We start from the raw sequence: 18,390 nt of genomic DNA on the forward strand, positions 1-18,390 counted from the left end.
TATATATCAAGCAATAAGAGTTGAAAACTTACAGTATTGAGATGATCCCAAGCTGAAAACCAAATCAAATTTAATACAAAATGAAGTTGTATCAATGTCTCCGTCTCCTTTTGTCGCCCTGTGCCAAACTTGAGTCTCTTTCTGTCTCTCTCTACCTCTTGATATCTCTCTCTCTCTCACTCTCTCTCTCGCTCTGTCTCTCTATTGTAACTCTGATCTGAACATAAGCCACACAAAGACACTCAGTTACAGACACACACACACTCACACACGCAGACTTTGTAAAAGTATAGTAAAGTGTTGCGAGTGCCTGGCGATAACCGATAACAATCACGATAAACATTACGACAACGATAAGCTGGCAAAAAAAAAGAATGAAGGAAATCAGCCAAGGTTAACTTTTCAGTTGATTTAAATTATGATTTTCCACATCTATCAATAACGATGACTATTTATGCGTATCTAACTAAGTAAATCAAACTCAAATTAAGTAGGTCAACCAAATGCAATCGAAGTGCAAGCGATAACTATCGAAGCAAAAGCAAGGAGGATGTGAGGATCCTGAATACTCAAACTGAGTATCTGCAAACCAAAGATAGCCCTCTAAATAGCTCTATTGCCGCGTATATGGTGTTCTGTGTAAATGTATATATTTTGCCAAAAATCGAACGCGACTGAAAAGCATAAGCGAAAGAAACCGAAACACATAAAAGCAAACTTGAAATTGAGCAAACTTGAAACAATCCAACTCATGTGGAACTATTATCGCCAAGAACCAAACAAAACCCCAATCTCTCTCTGTCTCTCTCTCTCTTTGTCGCTTTCTCCATATCTCTCTTTCTCTCTCTCTCTCTCTGTTTATCTCTTTTTCTCTGTGTCCAGATATCCCTGAACCTGAAGCTTAGATAAATAAACCCAGATCTTCCACAAAAACCTTTCATACAATTCGATAACAAAGAAAAAACGATAGCAAAAGAATCTTGTAATTCCCAACCAAAAATTCTTTGACTTTCCCACACCGCGCACAGCCCAACAGAAGCTTTTGATTTAAGATGATATTTTGTTCCAGTAAAGCCCTCAGTTCTCTTACACCCGCCCCAGACCCTTAACTAGTAGTTAAAGCCGATCAATAAACCCCTAAATAAACCCCACTACTATACCTAAAACCAAAAAAACCCAAACCAAAAATAAAAATAAAACCAATCAACTTGCACGTGTCTTAAGCCGTAAACTGTACGCAACAACTCAATCAATTGCAGTCTCTTGTGTTCTATAATATGCATACTCGTATCTATATCTCTAATGCTACTCGTGCTGTACCAATTGTATCATTTGTTGTATTGTTTGCCGGATATCCCCGTAGTAACTTGAGCGTAACGTACACGGAAATGTTTCAATCAGCAGATCTCAGCAAAGCAAGCAAGCGGTGCCAACACCGAACCGTATATATATATTAACGTATCGTAATCAATCAATATCAATATATAACTCATATTGCGGCATTTGTGGTACTGTATCCGTATTCGTAATATCAAGAGCAAACTACTCTAACTACCAACTAAGTCAGATATATACAATATATATTAACCAGCAAATATGTCCCGTAATCGCAATTGAAGAAATTATTCTGTGTTCGATAAAATGCTACCTTAAAGAGGTCTTTTATAGTTAAATACATCTCAAAGTATTAATTTTTTAATCACTAATTTCCAAAAGCAAATCTATTCGCTATCTCATCATCATCAAATCTATACTCAAAAGAAAGCTCACGGAAAATATCAACGATAACTTTCTACTTCGATAAGTTATAAAGCGATTAATCGGAGCATGTTTGTATGGAAGTAATTAATCCAAATATAAGTATGTCGCATTGTGTATGTGTATGCTTGTCTGTATGTGTATGTGTAATAAGTTGTACGTATATCGGCGTAGACGTAATTGAACTCTTTATTTCCTGTTCCATATATTTTCCGTTAGTTTGATCAATTTCACCGAGCAATTGAGAGCAAGCCAAATTGTTGTTTTTTTTTTTATTTGAGTTTCCAGTTATCGTAATCGTAAGCGTTATTGATTTTCCATTGTGCTATCGTTTGGTTTGTAATCGATTGAATTTTGGGTTTCTTCATTTTGTTTTCCGACAAGCGGCAAAGCAACTATCGATGAAACTGAGCCAAAACAGAAGCAACAACTATCGTATTCTACACCATCTATATATATATATCTATATAACTATCTACTCGTACTCGTACTCAAACTTAATATATCTATAATATACTCTTATACATACATATATACATATATACATATATATATATATATATATATATATATCTATATGCATATCTCTAAATACATATATCTCAATATATATATTTCTATATATATATATATATCTATATAAAGGACAAAAAAAAAACAAACAAACCAAAAATAATAATTAATATTACTCATAATACCAAAAAGTAGTTGTCGTTGTTGATGTTGTTGAAAATGTGCAATTTTAATTGATTGAAAACGCAAATAATACCAACAAAAATAGTACCAGAAAAGACAGACGTAAACGAACCTTTTTTTGTCGAATGCAAAAGAAACTGAAGCTGAATACCAATAACTTGAAAAGAAAAAATTATAAACAAATATCACAAAATACAAATACATAAAAGAAATTATAGAAAACGTACTGGTTCGAGCCCCAAAAAGTATGCTTTAGTATTCTTTTTGGGCTGGCATTTTTGCGAACCCATTGTTTTTGAAATCGTAGAAAAAATACTACCAATTTCCATGCGAAAATAGCTGAAGACAAAGAAGCAGAAGAGGAAAACCAAGATTCCACCCACCTACCACGCCACCCCCAAAAAGATACAAAAAAAAAACCAATAACCCCCAAAAATACTATTCCACTTTCTCCCTGTCTCTCTCTCCCTCTCTCTCGCTCTCTCTCACTCTCTCTCTCTCGCTCTGTCTCTCACTCAAAAATGCTAATTTCAATGTTTTTGTGTGTGTGCGTGTGTTGCGTGCGCTGTGTGTGTACAAATCAATTGTATTAAATTTGGTTAAATAAAAGCGATCTATATACGATATATATATTAACAAAAACCGATAATTCATGCATAAAAAAACAAAGAAAGAAAGAAGAAATACCAACTGCTAAACGGACAGGCAGCATATATGTTGGCAATCGAGCAATTTCTGTGTAGAAATCGAGGAAAGCGTCTAGATCTAGGCGTTTTCTCTATATCTGTCTCTCTCAACCCTTATATATATATATATGTGCATGTACACGTATATATATATATATATATATATATGCGTCTCTCTTTTTCCCCACTCTCTGTCTCTATCACGCTCCTAACGAGACCCACAGAGCGAGTGGCGCTCCATGTATCTCGCTCCTTCACATCAGCTATGAACAATTTCAGTTTAGTTCAGAACTATCGAGATTTGATTTTTGTTTTCATTTTGAAATTTCGATAAACGATACAAAATATGAAAAAAAAAAACGAAACAAAAAAGAAAAAAGAAAATGTGTGAAATAAGAAAAACCAAAACAATATCAAAATCAAAACCTATACAAGCCCCACAGTTGACATATGAACATATCTATACCGTATACTACCAAATAAACCGCATATACTAACCAAATCGAAATACTATTTACTCCAAAACTAAACTATATATACTATACTATACTCGAATATACCAATACTATATATATATATAAATATATCTGCAACCTGAGCCACAGAGACCCGCAAGTTTACACAAAAGTAGCAAAACACCCCGAGTTGACGACACCTTCTTTCGTATTTGATTTTGATGCCACCATATTGTACCTGTATGATAGCAGCGACACTATACTGTATAATAACACCTATGACTACTACCCATGTACCATACGATAATGCCACTACTAGTTGTAAGTGAAAAGCAGTACAATTTCGGAGACTTTCGATTGCACATACCTGCTTAGCCTTAGCCTTGTTGTTTGCATTTTGTTGGACAGCTTTGGCAACCCTGGCTTTTGAGAACTCCTCCTCCATCCCCCCACTGAGTGAAGCATGCAATTCCAACTATCCAATGTCTCTCTAAGCAATTTGTATGAAAACGAGCACGTTTGCCTTAAACTCGAATTTAATTTGAATTTAAATGTAACTATAAAACTCCATTTCTATTATCTATTTCGATTTTCTTTGATTTGTTGGCTCCGCTTTTTTTTTGTGGCACGTTGAAACCCTTTGATTTGTACTTCAGTAACTCAGTAACTCAGTATCTAGACGGAAACTAAAACCAAATTCAAAATCGAAACTAAAACCGAAAGGAACTTAGCCCAAGCCCCTAAAGCCTCCCCCCTTGGACATGTGTAAATAAGTCCCAGCGGCATTGATCAGCCGATAAATTAATTAAAAACCGAAAAATCAATCAAAAATATCGACACTATGACACCTATCATATATATATGTTATGTATGTACCCGACACCTATCTAAATATCTACATATATATAAAAATATCTTACTATACTCCCATGTATTTGTATATTGCATAAGTGAAAGCATCCAGTCTGCCTGCCGACTGACAACAACTAAAAAAATAATAAGAATCCAAATACACATCAACACACCGGCTATTTGTGTACATATATACTTATATATATATGTGTTAGTTCCACCCCAGATGCTCCAAAAAAAAAACCACCTCCGGAAAAGCCTGTTGTTTGTTTTCACATTTTTCCCTTCACATTTTTAGTTTGGTGTTTTTTTTTTCTTCTTCTCTCTTGCTGAATTTTCCCTGGGCCAATTGTTCGTTTAAGTCGCCAATTTAAAGTCAACTCCAATGATGCGTAACTAGGAACTAGGACTACCAAGCTGAGCTGGGGGGGGGAGAGTATCCTGGACTAGGATACGGGTTCCGGAGGGGGCGTGGCACACTGATGTGTATCTGTCCTTGTTGTTTGCTTGTTTATTGCCACCAGGCACTTGGCACTTGGCACTCTGGAACTGCTCCCGAAACTGCTCCTGCCACTGCCTCCGAGTATGAGCATGAGAACGAGCATAGGACTCGGGCCTGAGCTGACTTCAATTTATTATTGACTTGCTGCAAGAGTTCTTAGACGCATCCTAATGAAGCGTAAGTGGCAAGCACTGCGGCAGGGCCCATAACAATAACAAATACAAGTACAAGCACAAGCACAAGCAAGAAGCACAAGCACAAGAACGATGCCAACAAAGCCAGTGGCTGGCTCCTTGTAGCAAAAGCTTATTTTTATTGCCCCAAATATATTGCCAATGTTGTTCTAATAGCAGAAACGAGCCGGAGCCGGAGCTATAGTCATTGCTGGAGCCACAGAGCTTTCCACGACAATGATGCACGGAGAGAAATGATTTCACAACTCTTTCATATCACATCATATCTTTTTTATGCCATTATTATCCCTTAAAATCGATTATAATTGATATTTCAAAACTGCAGTTCTTGTGATTGATCAATAGTTTCAATTTCCATACCTACTTTTCTCTCCGTGCAGTGGCAGTGGCACTAACAGTCGGCAGTCAGTGGCAGTTACCAAGTAGGAAAAAGGGGGTTTTTCGGGACGGTAGAGGCTAAGGAACGCAGGAGGGGGGTAGCTGGGCATAAAATTCATTGTTATGGTTACTGGGCATAAGTCAGTCGGTCGGGCAGCAATCGTGGGATGGCTGGGAGGAGCTGCCCCACTCCCCATTTCGTTAATAAGCCCTGAGTAAGTCAGTCCAGCGCACATGATACTTATTACACATGCTACTTACACACTCCACACACTCTACACACTCGACACACACACACACACACTGTGGGTGCTGGGGGAGCAGTCATTGTTCATCCACTTGGGCTGAATTTCATTATAACCCAAGGGTGCACTCGGCCAGATTGGGTTGGTCAAAGGATTGCCGGGCTACGGGCTACAGGGGGGGATCGGCATCATTGGAACAGTGCGTGCCGGGGGCATAAGTCGGCTTTTGGGGGATCTTCGACACCGAAATGCTGGAATTTGAAATCAAACAATAGAGAACTACTGTATCGGAGGATGGAAACACAAATATGAAACTGATTGCTGGACAATGGAGTGTCTGCCTTTGAAGTTGTACCAAGTATTTGATTGGCATTCCTATAGAAAATACTTTAAATTAATGCAAGAAATTAGAAGTCTAAAGAAACAATTATTTTGGTGTGCAAAATCCAAGGCAGAATTCTACAGCTTATACCATGTAGATGATAGGATAGCAGAGACTTATCCAAATGGGTCGCACTGTACTTCCCCCTTGGCCTGTTTCTGTTTTATGTGTGTGTGCGCGCCTTTCACTTTGAGTCCCATTTTTTTGTTGCTCGTTTCGATTTCGTTACGTAGACACTTTCGCTTTATGGTTTTCGTTACATTTTGATTTACGCCCTCCAACGATCATTGCTCTATATCTATCTCTTTTCGGAGCCTCTATCTGTCTCTCTCACTAGCCTAGCCTCTATCTCTTTCTCTGTCTCTTTCCACAACCGTCTCCGTCTCTTTCGTTGATAGGAGACATGTTTTTTTTCTTTGCCCAGTGTTTGTTTGAGCCCGTGTCCAGACCCCGGAAAGTGACCATCAATCAATATAAAAAGACACCAAACAAAAAAATTCAAAAGTAAAACCTCACATTATAAATTGTACTCTTCTAACGATTGATTTCTGCTAACTTGAATGTAAAAGCTCTGCCAATTTGGACCCAACCATCCCAAACCAAACTCACGCTAACCAAAAACCAAAAACCAAAACCAAAAAAAACAAAACAGCAAACGTATTGTGCCAATTGTGATGAACGTAATACAAAAATCTGCCTCTGCCTCTCTCTCACCAAAATCACCACAAGAAACTACAGCTAATATTCAAAGAGTAAAGATCATAGTGCAAAAAACAAAACCAAGACAATTTTTTACGCAAAAAAGAATAAGAACAAACTAAAGAAGAAGCTAAAAGTGCAACACGCCAAAAGCACAGGACACGAACCAACACCAAAGTCACGATCACGAGATCACCAAAATCACTTAAGTCACGAGTCACGATTCACCAAAAAGTCACCAATGTCACGAATCAGCATCAAATTAGCAAGCGCCAAAAGAGCCGAGCCGAACACCAATCACACACAACAATTTAAAAAGCTCACACACACGCCAGCACACTAAAAAAAGAATCCCAAATACCAATTTTCGAATCCTTAAAATCCTTGAATCCCTTAACTATCCATGCCCAGAAGTCTCAGAAGGTTTCGAAATCCTCTTTTGAATATATTATTGAAATGTGTTCTTAGTTTCTAGGAAAGATATTAGTAGATTTGATTTCAATAAATTGTAGAACATTCATTTCTTAATTGTATCTTTCCATTTCAATATTATTAGTATGTAGAAAAAAAGATATAAAATTTCGAAAGAAATTTTACCTTGACTAAAATGAATTGTTTATTATTTCCCTACTTATTTATATTAGGTCAAAAATGGTCTCAAAAACCCTTAGAGATTTCTGGGTTACTTTCAAATTCAAATTAGTTTTTCACTCTTACGCTCTATCACATATCACGCCGTTCTTACTCTCTCTATCTCTCTCTGTTTCACGTTAACTCACAATCACGCTGTCTCTAACCGAACCCTGTATCTGTCTCTTTCTCAAGCTCCAAATAAATCGTCCCGTCGGCTGCCAAAATGTCCAAAAGCAACCCCTATACTTCTCTCTCTGTATAGGTACACGCTAAAATAAAACGAAGACAATTAAATGCCAAGAACTAAATCAAAATAAATTGAACTAAAATACTAAAAACTATATAAACTCACTATATCTATCTCTCTCAATCACTTGCTCACCAAACAAACTCACTCGAATCTATCTATCTCTTTCTCACGCTATCTCACGACTCTCTCTATCACCTGCCCCCACCCACAATAAAAGAGTATGCAAAATGCATAGAAAAAAGAAAACCAAAATGAAACCAGCAAAGCAAAAAAGCAAAAGTATCCAAAACCAAAAACAAAAACCAAAAACAAAACAAAGTAAAGCAACTACAAGATAATATACCACACTCTATATATCTATATACATGTATGTATCTCTGTCAGCTTTAAGTATATTTAACAAGAAGTAAACCGAAGCCAGCAAGAAATAAACCGCAACCAACAACTCCAAACTCCAAACTACAAAACTCCAAACTCCAAACTCCAAACTACAAGATACAAGATACAAACTCCAGACTCCAAGGACACACAAAAAGAAACCAACAGCCAACGAAACAACAGCAACAATATCCAGTAACAACAGCAACAACAGAGATCTAACCAAACCAGAAACAAATCAAAATGAAACTATATCCGTACCATATCTCTATATCTCTATATAACTAATAGCTAGCTGTATGCTCTATCCCAAATGTAATTGACCTCGTTACGATTTTTTGTTTCAAAATTGGCCAGAACGAAACTTTAATACCTAAAGCCCCTACTTGTTATATAACTAAATCTAAATTGTAAAGTTAAAACCAAAAACAAAACGATAGAGCTAAACCGAAAAACGAAAAGAAAAAAAAAACAATAATCCAACAGAACTTCTATGGCCTAGATCGATATGCTATATACTAAATGTGATTTGAAAACTCAAGGCATTCGTCCATCTTGGCTATTACTGTTGAAACTAAACTACAAGAAAAAATGAAATCAGACCCAATAAAAGCCTTGAACCCAGCTTTGCAGCGCTAACTGTCTCTATCTACCACACACACTCTATCTCTCTCACTCTCTCAGTAACAAAATATATATATAAACCTCTATATATTATATGTATCTCTCGCTCTCTATGTCTGTTTGTCTCACTCTAACATGTGTATTGTGTTTGATTTCTTAGATTAAACGTAAACCGATTTTCAACCATCTTATATAAGCAGTTCTCGTACATTTTTCGCCACATTCAATCAATTCAATTCAATTCAACTCAACTCAATTCTATTCAAGATAATTCAATTCAATCTCAAACTCACCTAGATTTATCACCACGTATTAATTAATTAATTCAATTAACATTCTACTCTTATATACTCAATTATTTTCTATATTGTACGCTCACTCACTCGATCACTCTCTATCTCTGTTTCGTTCGCTCTCGCGCTCTCAACTTCACCACTCAACACCCACACAAAGCCACTGAAACCACTAAAACCACTGAAACCACCACTACCACCACCACTCCACCACCCAGATCACAGATCACAATTCACCACCAAGCGCAGCTTAGCGGCTGTGGCACCAAAGTTATGAACTCACAACTGATCACAGACCACTGATCACTGATCACAGAATCACTGCTCACCTATGCAGTACCAGTATTCACCTCTTAAAGTATGTCTCTCACCACAGCTCAGCTCACGAAACTCACCTCGCTAAAGCCGCCACAAACGAACAACAAATCCAAATCCAAATCGATATTTAACCACTGAACCACTCACTGAACCACTCAACCAATCAATCTGCATTCAATTCAATTCAAATCAATTCAATTCAATCCTCGATTCAATTCTCAAATTCTGAACTAAGCCATTATCGAAATTTCACAGGTCTCTCTGCCTCCAAACTCTGTGTTTTCTTTTGATTTACAACTACAGCCATAACTAGTAAAACGATCAATCAGACAGTCAGTCAGTCAGACAGTCAGTCGAGCGATAACATTTTGAAAAATATCGATTAAGTGGTCATCGTTACAATCAGAAAACAATTTCAATTCGATAACAAAATCTGCAGCGAACTTTGATTGGTTTTAGAAAAAGTCTCACGGCGGCCAGGAATTGGTCAGTTCTCCTTCTCGAAAAGCACTCTCATCTCTCTACCTATTCCAATCCGAAAACTATATATGTTCCATAACCATCTCAGTGGCCGCCTTCAAATGCAAAAAGAAACCTCGAAATTTGCATTCCCAGCAGTTCAATCACCTTTCGTTTTTTCTCACACCTCTCAATCTCTATCTATATCTATCTCTTCTATCTCTGGCTCATACACATAAAACTTCGTTTTTTGATTTCTTGAGTTTCGTATTAATTGAAGAAAGGAAGCAAGCCGAAACAATTGCTGTGACACCTTACTATACTTACCTGCCTAGAATAATCGACAAAAGATATGAGAAAAACCCGAAATGAATTCGAGAACTTCCACAAAAGCAAATTGTATTTATTTCGCAGTAATTTAAACACTCTCCACTCCGCCTGCAACCTGAACAGGAACACAAATAGTGTCCCTATACTAACTCATATCTATTTGAACTCAGCTTGAGGGCGGAGTGGGGACACCCGTTAATTTTTAAGTGAGTTAGCTAATTGTAAAGCCCCTCTGAAGCGAAACAGAAACTGTTCGATAACGACAAATAGCCATATATGAATGTACATAACCAGAAATATATATCCCCATGTGATAAAAGCACCCGAGCGACGATCTCGATTCCATTCAGAACAGACATTGCAAACGTTTTGCGTTCCAGAGATTTCTCTCATCATCCGTTTTTCGTTTACCTTTTTGGTTACCTTTTGCGTTGAACTTATTTAAATTAAACTCCTGCCAAGACATTCAATAATAATGTTCTCTCTCTTCGTCCCCGTTCGATTAAAAAACAAAAAAAAAAAAAAACAAATAAAATCGAAACACGATAAATCACACCACAAAACACACCACGACTTCGATAACGCCTCGATGACGGAGCACAGGTGTCTCATGTCAAAATCGATTCACCTGTTTTTCGCCTGCACACCAACGCAACGGTTATATTACTGATCACATTCTCGATTGCTGTGACGACGCGGCAGTACGTAGGAAATCCCATAGACTGTGTACACACAAGGTAAGCAATCGATTCATAAATTCGATATCTGCCACTTAATTCGATTAATCCGATTTGCAGAGACATTCCCGAAGATGTTCTCAACACATATTGTTGGATACACTCAACGTATACAGTGGTCGATGCGTTTATGAAGAAGCAAGGTTCCGAGGTGCCTTTTCCCGGAGTTCACAATTCACAGGGCCGCGGGCCTCTAACAATAAAGCACACAAAATATTATCAATGGGTAGCGTTTACACTATTTTTTCAGGTAAGTACCAAAAGATATTTTATTCTATTTTTTAAAACATATATAGTCTAACGGCGGAAGCTAAAAAGCTTTCCTCATTGGCATTGGAACTGTCTAAAAGCGATTGTTATGGGTGGAAAACTGTGTAAACTTGTGCTCTATACCAACCAAAGAGCTTTTCCCGGGTTGAGTGTCGGAAAATGCTTGGCAGCTTTGTGGAAATCTATAGAAAAGCTTTAAGTTTGGAAGCAAGGAAAAGTGTGGAAAAACATAAAGTCCTTGTTGGTTAGCAAAGCTTTTGTTAAACTATTTTAAAAGTGGATTTTAAGAAGCACTTGTATTATTTTTCTATGTTCTTCTTAGAATGTGAACTCTACTCTTTAAATAATTAATTAATTGTTTAAAAATTTTAATAGTATTAAGAGTCTTGCTATTGATTTAACAAGCCTTTGCCGGAGGGGTGGCTTCATCCTGAGAGGTTGAGACTCTGTCTAGCCGACCTTTGGGGGATTCCCAATGCACCACCGATGGCAGCAACAACAATGACCTTTCGCACTTTCCGAGGCGTTGTCTCTTTTGTTAGTCGAACCATTATAGAGTCATAAAATCGAGACTCTGATGATCTGGCGATGGAAATGGAAATGGACATGGTGGGGATGACGCATTAATGCGGCACAGACGCTGCAGTTGCTTCAGGCCCACACTCCATCGTTGCATGCGTTGCATGTTGCATGTTGCTGCCGCACAGCCACCGGAAAACGTAGCGAGAACTATTTTTGGACGCACTTTCTCCAGCACCATGCGCTCTGTTATTATATTTTCCGTCTGCGCTATTTTTGTTAAAAAAAAAATAGGAGAAAACAAAAAAAAATACAGAATGCAATCGCTTGACCCCATTTAAACTCAAAACCTATGGGCGATGCCTGCATTTTCCTCTTTTTTTTCAATTCTCCGATTCCCCGAGACTCGCACCGATTTCCCTTTAATACAAACGTCTTTTATCAATTTTATGCGCAGGGTGCTTGATATTTCCATTAATTTCATTTATTTACGCCGCCTTCCCGCTGCTTCTGAGGGTGCTGAAAAAATTATAATTTATGTGGCGAGTGTGCGTAGACCCCGCCCCGTGAGCCACTACCTCGATCTCCCCACCTGCCGCCCCAAGGGAATATCCAAGTATCCAAAACAAAAAAAAAAAAAACAAGCAAAAAAGAATGCTTAGCTCGTTAAAGCGTTTTTGATATCCAATCTTACAAATCATATTTCTTTCCGATCGCAACAAGAACTGACGCAACCATTTGACATCGCTCATAAAATCCGCGTGTGCGGTTCCCTGTCGATCATAAAATCATAACGAGCTGCAGGGGAGTGCCTTATGGAGGGGGAAGGCGGAAAAGGCTTGAAAAGGGGGTGAGGGGGAAATCTCAGACCTGGAAAAGGGGATCCATGGGTCCACGGGGGCGGAACATCGAGCAGTCCATCAAAGTGTTTGTCGGAAATGAGAAACTACATGATAGTGGCGGGGGAAACAACATTTCCCCAAAAAATCTTTATCTGCCCAATAACCACAAGTTTTATGGGACCTCCGTTCTCTTTTGTATCTGATTCTACAGAGATATATCCAATGGATGTCTGCATATTTCCCAACAGGGAACATTGTATTTTCCTTTACGGCGGCTTATATTATACCTCCCACTGGCGACGAAGTATCGAAACATATAACCCTATAGGCAATATCTATTTTAAAGGGTAAATAAATACTTAGGGAGTTGAGTTAATTAATATCTAAGAATGTTCTGTTATAACCCCTTAGTAATATTTTACATAACAAAGAATTGGAACAATAAAATAATTAAAAGAATTTCTGATTATCATATAGAAATAGATTGTGGTTTATGTTATACAACCAAACATCGAAAGAACCATACAACGAGTTCATATTTTAAAGAAAAACTGGTTAATCCTTATGCAATTGATACTAAAAAAAAATTAAAGAATAATCCTTAAAGAATATTTCACAAAAGCACAGAACAAGAATGATGAAGATAAATTTAAGTGTGGAAATCATGTATATTATTTATGATGAACCAAATAAAAGTAGTTTGTTATTTATATTATGCGACCAAATATCGAAAGATAGAATCCTATAGGCAGTAAATATTTTACTGGGGCCTTAGTTAATACCAAAGGAAATAACTAAATTTTGACTAAAGAATACTCTTCATTAAAGAATGAACCCATAGGAATCTTTAAGAAAACACAGAACAAGATAATGACATCTAATTAAGTGGAAAAATAATAACAAGAATTTCTAAATAACATAGAAAAGTTTTAAAGGAATAGAAAATATAATAAAACAAATCAGAAAGGCTCATAATTTTAAATGGATTCCCTTTTAAGGAAATTTCAGCTCGGTTCAAAATTTTCTTCTACCTTTAATGGTAGCATTTCCGTGATATAAAATATCATATTTGGCACTCGATAGATGCACCTCTAGAAGGGCCTCCGCCCAAGAGGTAATTAACATGTTTTTTTTTGTTCCGGCGGGGGCTGTCCGTGCGATTTTAATGCAACATTTGGCGCTGGGCCCAATGACGGAAAAATCTAAGCATCGGAAAAGGCGACAAAACAGAGTGAGTGCCATGCATTTCACATTTCACATCCGGGTAATGTTTTTGGTGTGCATTAATGAGTCGCGAGGCCTTCCGGACATTGTCTTCGTCTGGGAAATCAGGGCCAAGAAACGAGAGGACATCGCCTAATGGCCGAATTATGCAGAGGGATCCGCTCCGCCATTGTCTGGAGATGGAGAGATGGAAATTCGGGAAAGCCGAGCTGAGTACGAAAGGCGACTCACGTAGTCCTCAAACCAATTGAATTTTGATGGCGGCCTCCATTTGCCATCCTCAATTTGTGGCAACTTCCTTCTAAATAAACTGTCTCCGGACCATTTTGCGGCAGCTGTCCGACGCGGAATGAGATCCGGATTCGGATTCAGAGGACAGTTCAGATATATATATAACCATATATGTACAGCTGTGGTCAGTGATGGAGTTGTCATCAAATAAATAACAACTGATGGAGAAATAGTAAGGTTTTGAAGTGCAATGATAATTGAACTTAGTGTCTAATAATTATAAAATTTAAAAGATGATGTAGCCAGCCAAAACAAGTTAATATTTGTTATTAAGAGGTCCTTTTTGAGGGGATCTTCATATCTATAAATTTGGCCACAGCTGTAGGCGGTTTACTGAGGCAGCTGGTCGCACTGGGACAACTTAATCAAATCGGGCAGCGGATATGTCAGACGCTTTTTATTTCCACCCAGCATCAGCTTCAGTCTCAGTCCCCATAAAACTCCAATTGATATGCCCGGCATGATGTCTAGGCGCAAGAATCAAAATACGCATAAATCCCGGCTCGACTGCCGCCACGTCACATGTCCTGCCACAGGACACAGGACAAAGGGCTCAACGTTGCTCTACTCGGCGCGGCTCCGTCAGCCTGATTGCAGCAATAATGAGCGGAAATCACAACAATGCAGAGAGGAAACCCTTCACTCCGGCACTGAGAGAAATTTATATCAATAATATTATAATTCTTGAAAATATATGTTAGATTGCATTGATTTCTTTAAGGAATATAGTCAAATATGACTTGAAACTCTAGTAATCCTTATAGCCTTTCTAGAATTTATTTCATTAAAATTGACTGCACCTTAAGGGAGCTTTAAGCTAATCTCTGATCAGCTACTAAAATATTTTATGAATTTAGATATTTTGTGGCTCAAGAAATGTAAAATTTCACCATTTTATTTTAAGTGCATCTTATGGTATCCCTTTCCGCGAAGATTTTCCAACTCGAAGTCAGAACTCCTAGCAAATGTCGCTTCAAATCATTGGATATCGGGTCCTGGTCGCGTTGCCGACTGTCCTCTTCGCTTTCGTTGTCATCGTCGTTGTCAACTCATATGCTCCTTCTCCCTTCTGCATTATCCTTTCTCCTATGTTCGCCATTCGCGAGCGTGCGAGAAATAAATACGAGTATGTAAATAGTTTGGCCAAAAGGCACAGTGCTTTCAAACAGCCAAAGAATTGCATTGAAAATTGTTTAAAATTCTGCAAGATATAATTTGTTTTTAGTTTTAGGTAAGATTTTATATTTTTTAATAGTTTTTATTATTATTATTAATGTATAGACTAGCACAATGTTAGCACAAAACTTTTTCTGGCTTATAATTTATGATCAATTTATTTTTATTTTTAATTGATATATAAAAAACTAATTTACCAATCAAACATACAAACAAATTTTATTAATGAAGGATTTTAGTTTTAATATTAAATTTTAAATAATTTAAATTAAATAAAAAATATCAAAGATCATTGATTACCAAACTCGCTTTCAGTAATTTGAAATGTTAAAATATGTTTTGTTATCATTTCCTTTTTGCCCCCTTAAACCAGGGTAATGTTTTGATGAGACAACCAACTTGAATGTGGAGTATGGTTGGGGACTGGTCGGGAAAATATATTTTTCCAGGGGATGGGGGGCACTGGGCCTTTTGTTTAACGCTATTGGGGCTGGCCACAGATTGTTGCAACTACCATACTATTGTTTATGGCCAGCGAATGCAGCTTCTTCGTCGTGGTCGTGGTCGTCGTCGTCGTCTCTCTATATCTCACACATTTCCCCGACTTTCTTCCCCTCCAAATATTACCCATACACCCTACCCTCCCGCGCTACCCATTTCAAAAATTTCCTCCGAACTCTCCGCGACTTTTCCCGCCTTCCACCGGAAGTGTGCGTGGCTCACGAGCGGAGAACGTGTTGCTGCCGCCCGAAAAATGTTGGCAGCCACAGAGATCTGCTCTCCGGCTTTTCCCCCAGTTCTCTCTCTCTCTCTCTCTCTCTGGCATCGTGTGCTCTGATGATTTTCCGCTCTCCGTCAGCTGTGGCCTGAGGCCATTTTCCGAGTGGCTTTTCCCGTTTCCCGGCCAGTGTCTGTTGCGTTGGCGAAGTGAACGCGCGCGTCTTTTCCTGCTCCTGCTGCTCCGAAGTCCAAAGTGTGTCCGCCCGATCTCTCACTCTTGGAAAGAAAATCTCGAAAATCCCAACGAAGCTCCTTGAAAACCCTTTCTTTTTTTTGACTGTGCGTGATCGATAGAAAAATGTGAGGTGCTGGGGTCACCTGAAAAAAGGCTCGACCATGTCGGACACGTGACCCGCGCTTGTCCCGCGCGACAAATATACACCGATAAAAACCGATTAAACCGATTGAGCCAAGATATCGATAACGCTAGCAAAAAACGAGTGTAACTACAACGAGTGTTAAAAACATATTTTCTATATTTCCACAACACCCACGAAGGATCATTGACTGCATTTGCGTGATCATAACATATAATAGGAAGCCACATGCCCGCAGAATTTATATTTATGTATATAGATATGGGCAAAGACACATATATATATTTATTTATATATATATATGTATATATAGTATTGTAGGGGCTGTGTGCAGGCCACCGCTTCATCATAATTAACTTTTACAAAGTAAATAAACCAACAAATGCGAATTCGGGGGCCATGTGTTGTGCCCAAACCAAAAACCAAAAACCGAAAAGCAGAAAGCAAAAAGCAAAAAGCGATACCGCACAAAATTTTTACAATTAACATTTGCCAATATTAATGTACAACGGATCTGGTTTTGGATCTCGATCTGGGTCTCCCATTTCCCATTTCCAATCTCCCATTTCCAAACAGCCAGGAAAATTGGGGAACATGGAAATCTATTTTGCGTATACAAACGTTTTTTTTTATTTTTATCACAAATTTCTTGTTCCCTCATATCATTCACACATTGTTGAAAATGAAATATTAAGTATAGACCGGACTCTTGTTTATTTTAGTTACTTTTGTTTTTGTTGCAAAAAGTATTTACTCAGTGTTAATCAATGGAACGAATTTGATTGATATATCAGAAAGAAGTGAATGGAATTGAAAATAACAACTGAATGGGGGTTTTATTTTAGTTAATTTGCAGAACAGAAATATAGAAGGGTTTTTATATTTACTTCTTACTTTGGAAATTATTAGAAAATATATTGAAGAAAAAGAACAAAATACAATACTTACCTATAAATAGGTTTCAATATAATGTACCAGATTTTATTTTATGGCTGGAAAGAAGAGATGGAATTAGTAGCAATTATTTAAGCATTTAGTTGCGGTTTTGATTTTTAATAATTTGTAATATTGTGTTGGTTTTGATGTAATATATTTCTTTCCAAATTAAAGTCTGTAAATCTATGATAACATTTTTTGTTTAAATCTCACTGATCACTGCACACATTTTTCCAGACATGATGAAATTACCAATCCCAAGTATTCTGATACACCAAGAACACATATATCATGGGGCATAAAAAATTATAAAGTAGGGCAGCCATAAGCCAGGGATTTTAAGGCTTAGTCTCCCATCATCTTCGCAGACTTAATATATATCTAAGAAAATATCAATAATTATGAAATACTTGCCACATCATTTATTGGCAAATGACAGTGTTCAGATTTCTAGAGAAAAACCATTTCCTGGGGGCATCCTCTTTCCCTTGTTGTCTCTGAAAATATTGAAATCAAATTGATTTCATTTTCAATTCAAATTCAAAATCAAATTCAAATTCGAATTGTGATGCCGGAGACTTCAAAGTGATCTTTTGATCGGCAGAATATGTTTTTGTTAGCATTCTCTGTTGGCTGCATTCGAAAGTGAACTCAACTCGAGCCGATCGAGTGCTGTTAAATTTAACGACTACTATATAGCACTGTTGTATCCGAGCAGAAACAGATTTTTCCCGTCTCTCGTCTCTGTTGGGGGAAAATCCCAATTAGTCACTTCCCTTGGTTCTTGGAATGCCGTGTCTCATTTTCATATTTTGTCCACGAAACAAAATTCGGATGATAATTACATATATAGGCACGCGATGGGAAAACAAAAGGAAAAGTCTTGGGTTTTCCCAACCCCCGGGGTTCACCTTTTCCATCCGCCAATCCTCCTCCTCTTCCTCCCCCTTTTGAGATCGCTGGCTATTATCTTTAGAGCATTTCTGGCATATTTCACAATGCCGAGCAACGAAATATTTTCGTTGAAATGTCAAGTGCAGGCAGGAAGCCCGCGGAGATTTTCTTGTGTTTTATAAACAAATCTGGGACTGAACTCTGCTGGATTACGAAATAGATTAACGATGCTCGCCGTGGTACGATCACTATATGGCTCTGCGATATCTATG

General features: G+C 37.7%; 1 protein-coding gene across 6 annotated transcripts in view; it reads left to right on the plus strand.

The window, feature by feature from the left end:
* The window catches only part of shakB (Innexin family member shaking B), a 160,043-nt gene that overhangs the window by 123,539 nt on the left and 18,114 nt on the right, over positions 1 to 18,390 (plus strand). For 3 of the 6 annotated variants that reach the window (XM_086839211.1, XM_086839212.1, XM_086839215.1), the window contains 2 exons: positions 10,736 to 10,869; positions 10,930 to 11,119. In XM_086839211.1, the coding sequence (XP_086695337.1) occupies positions 10,736 to 10,869; positions 10,930 to 11,119 (324 nt within the window). Of the gene's footprint in view, positions 1 to 10,735; positions 10,870 to 10,929; positions 11,120 to 16,093; positions 16,414 to 18,390 lie in introns of those variants that run through there. The other 3 variants (XM_086839213.1, XM_086839214.1, XM_086839216.1) reach the window with 3 other exon arrangements.

Source organism: Drosophila serrata, unplaced genomic scaffold (assembly GCF_035046125.1).
Source record: "Drosophila serrata isolate PLE 108 unplaced genomic scaffold, ASM3504612v1 contig_362, whole genome shotgun sequence".
In the NCBI taxonomy this organism is placed as follows: Eukaryota; Metazoa; Arthropoda; class Insecta; order Diptera; family Drosophilidae; genus Drosophila; species Drosophila serrata.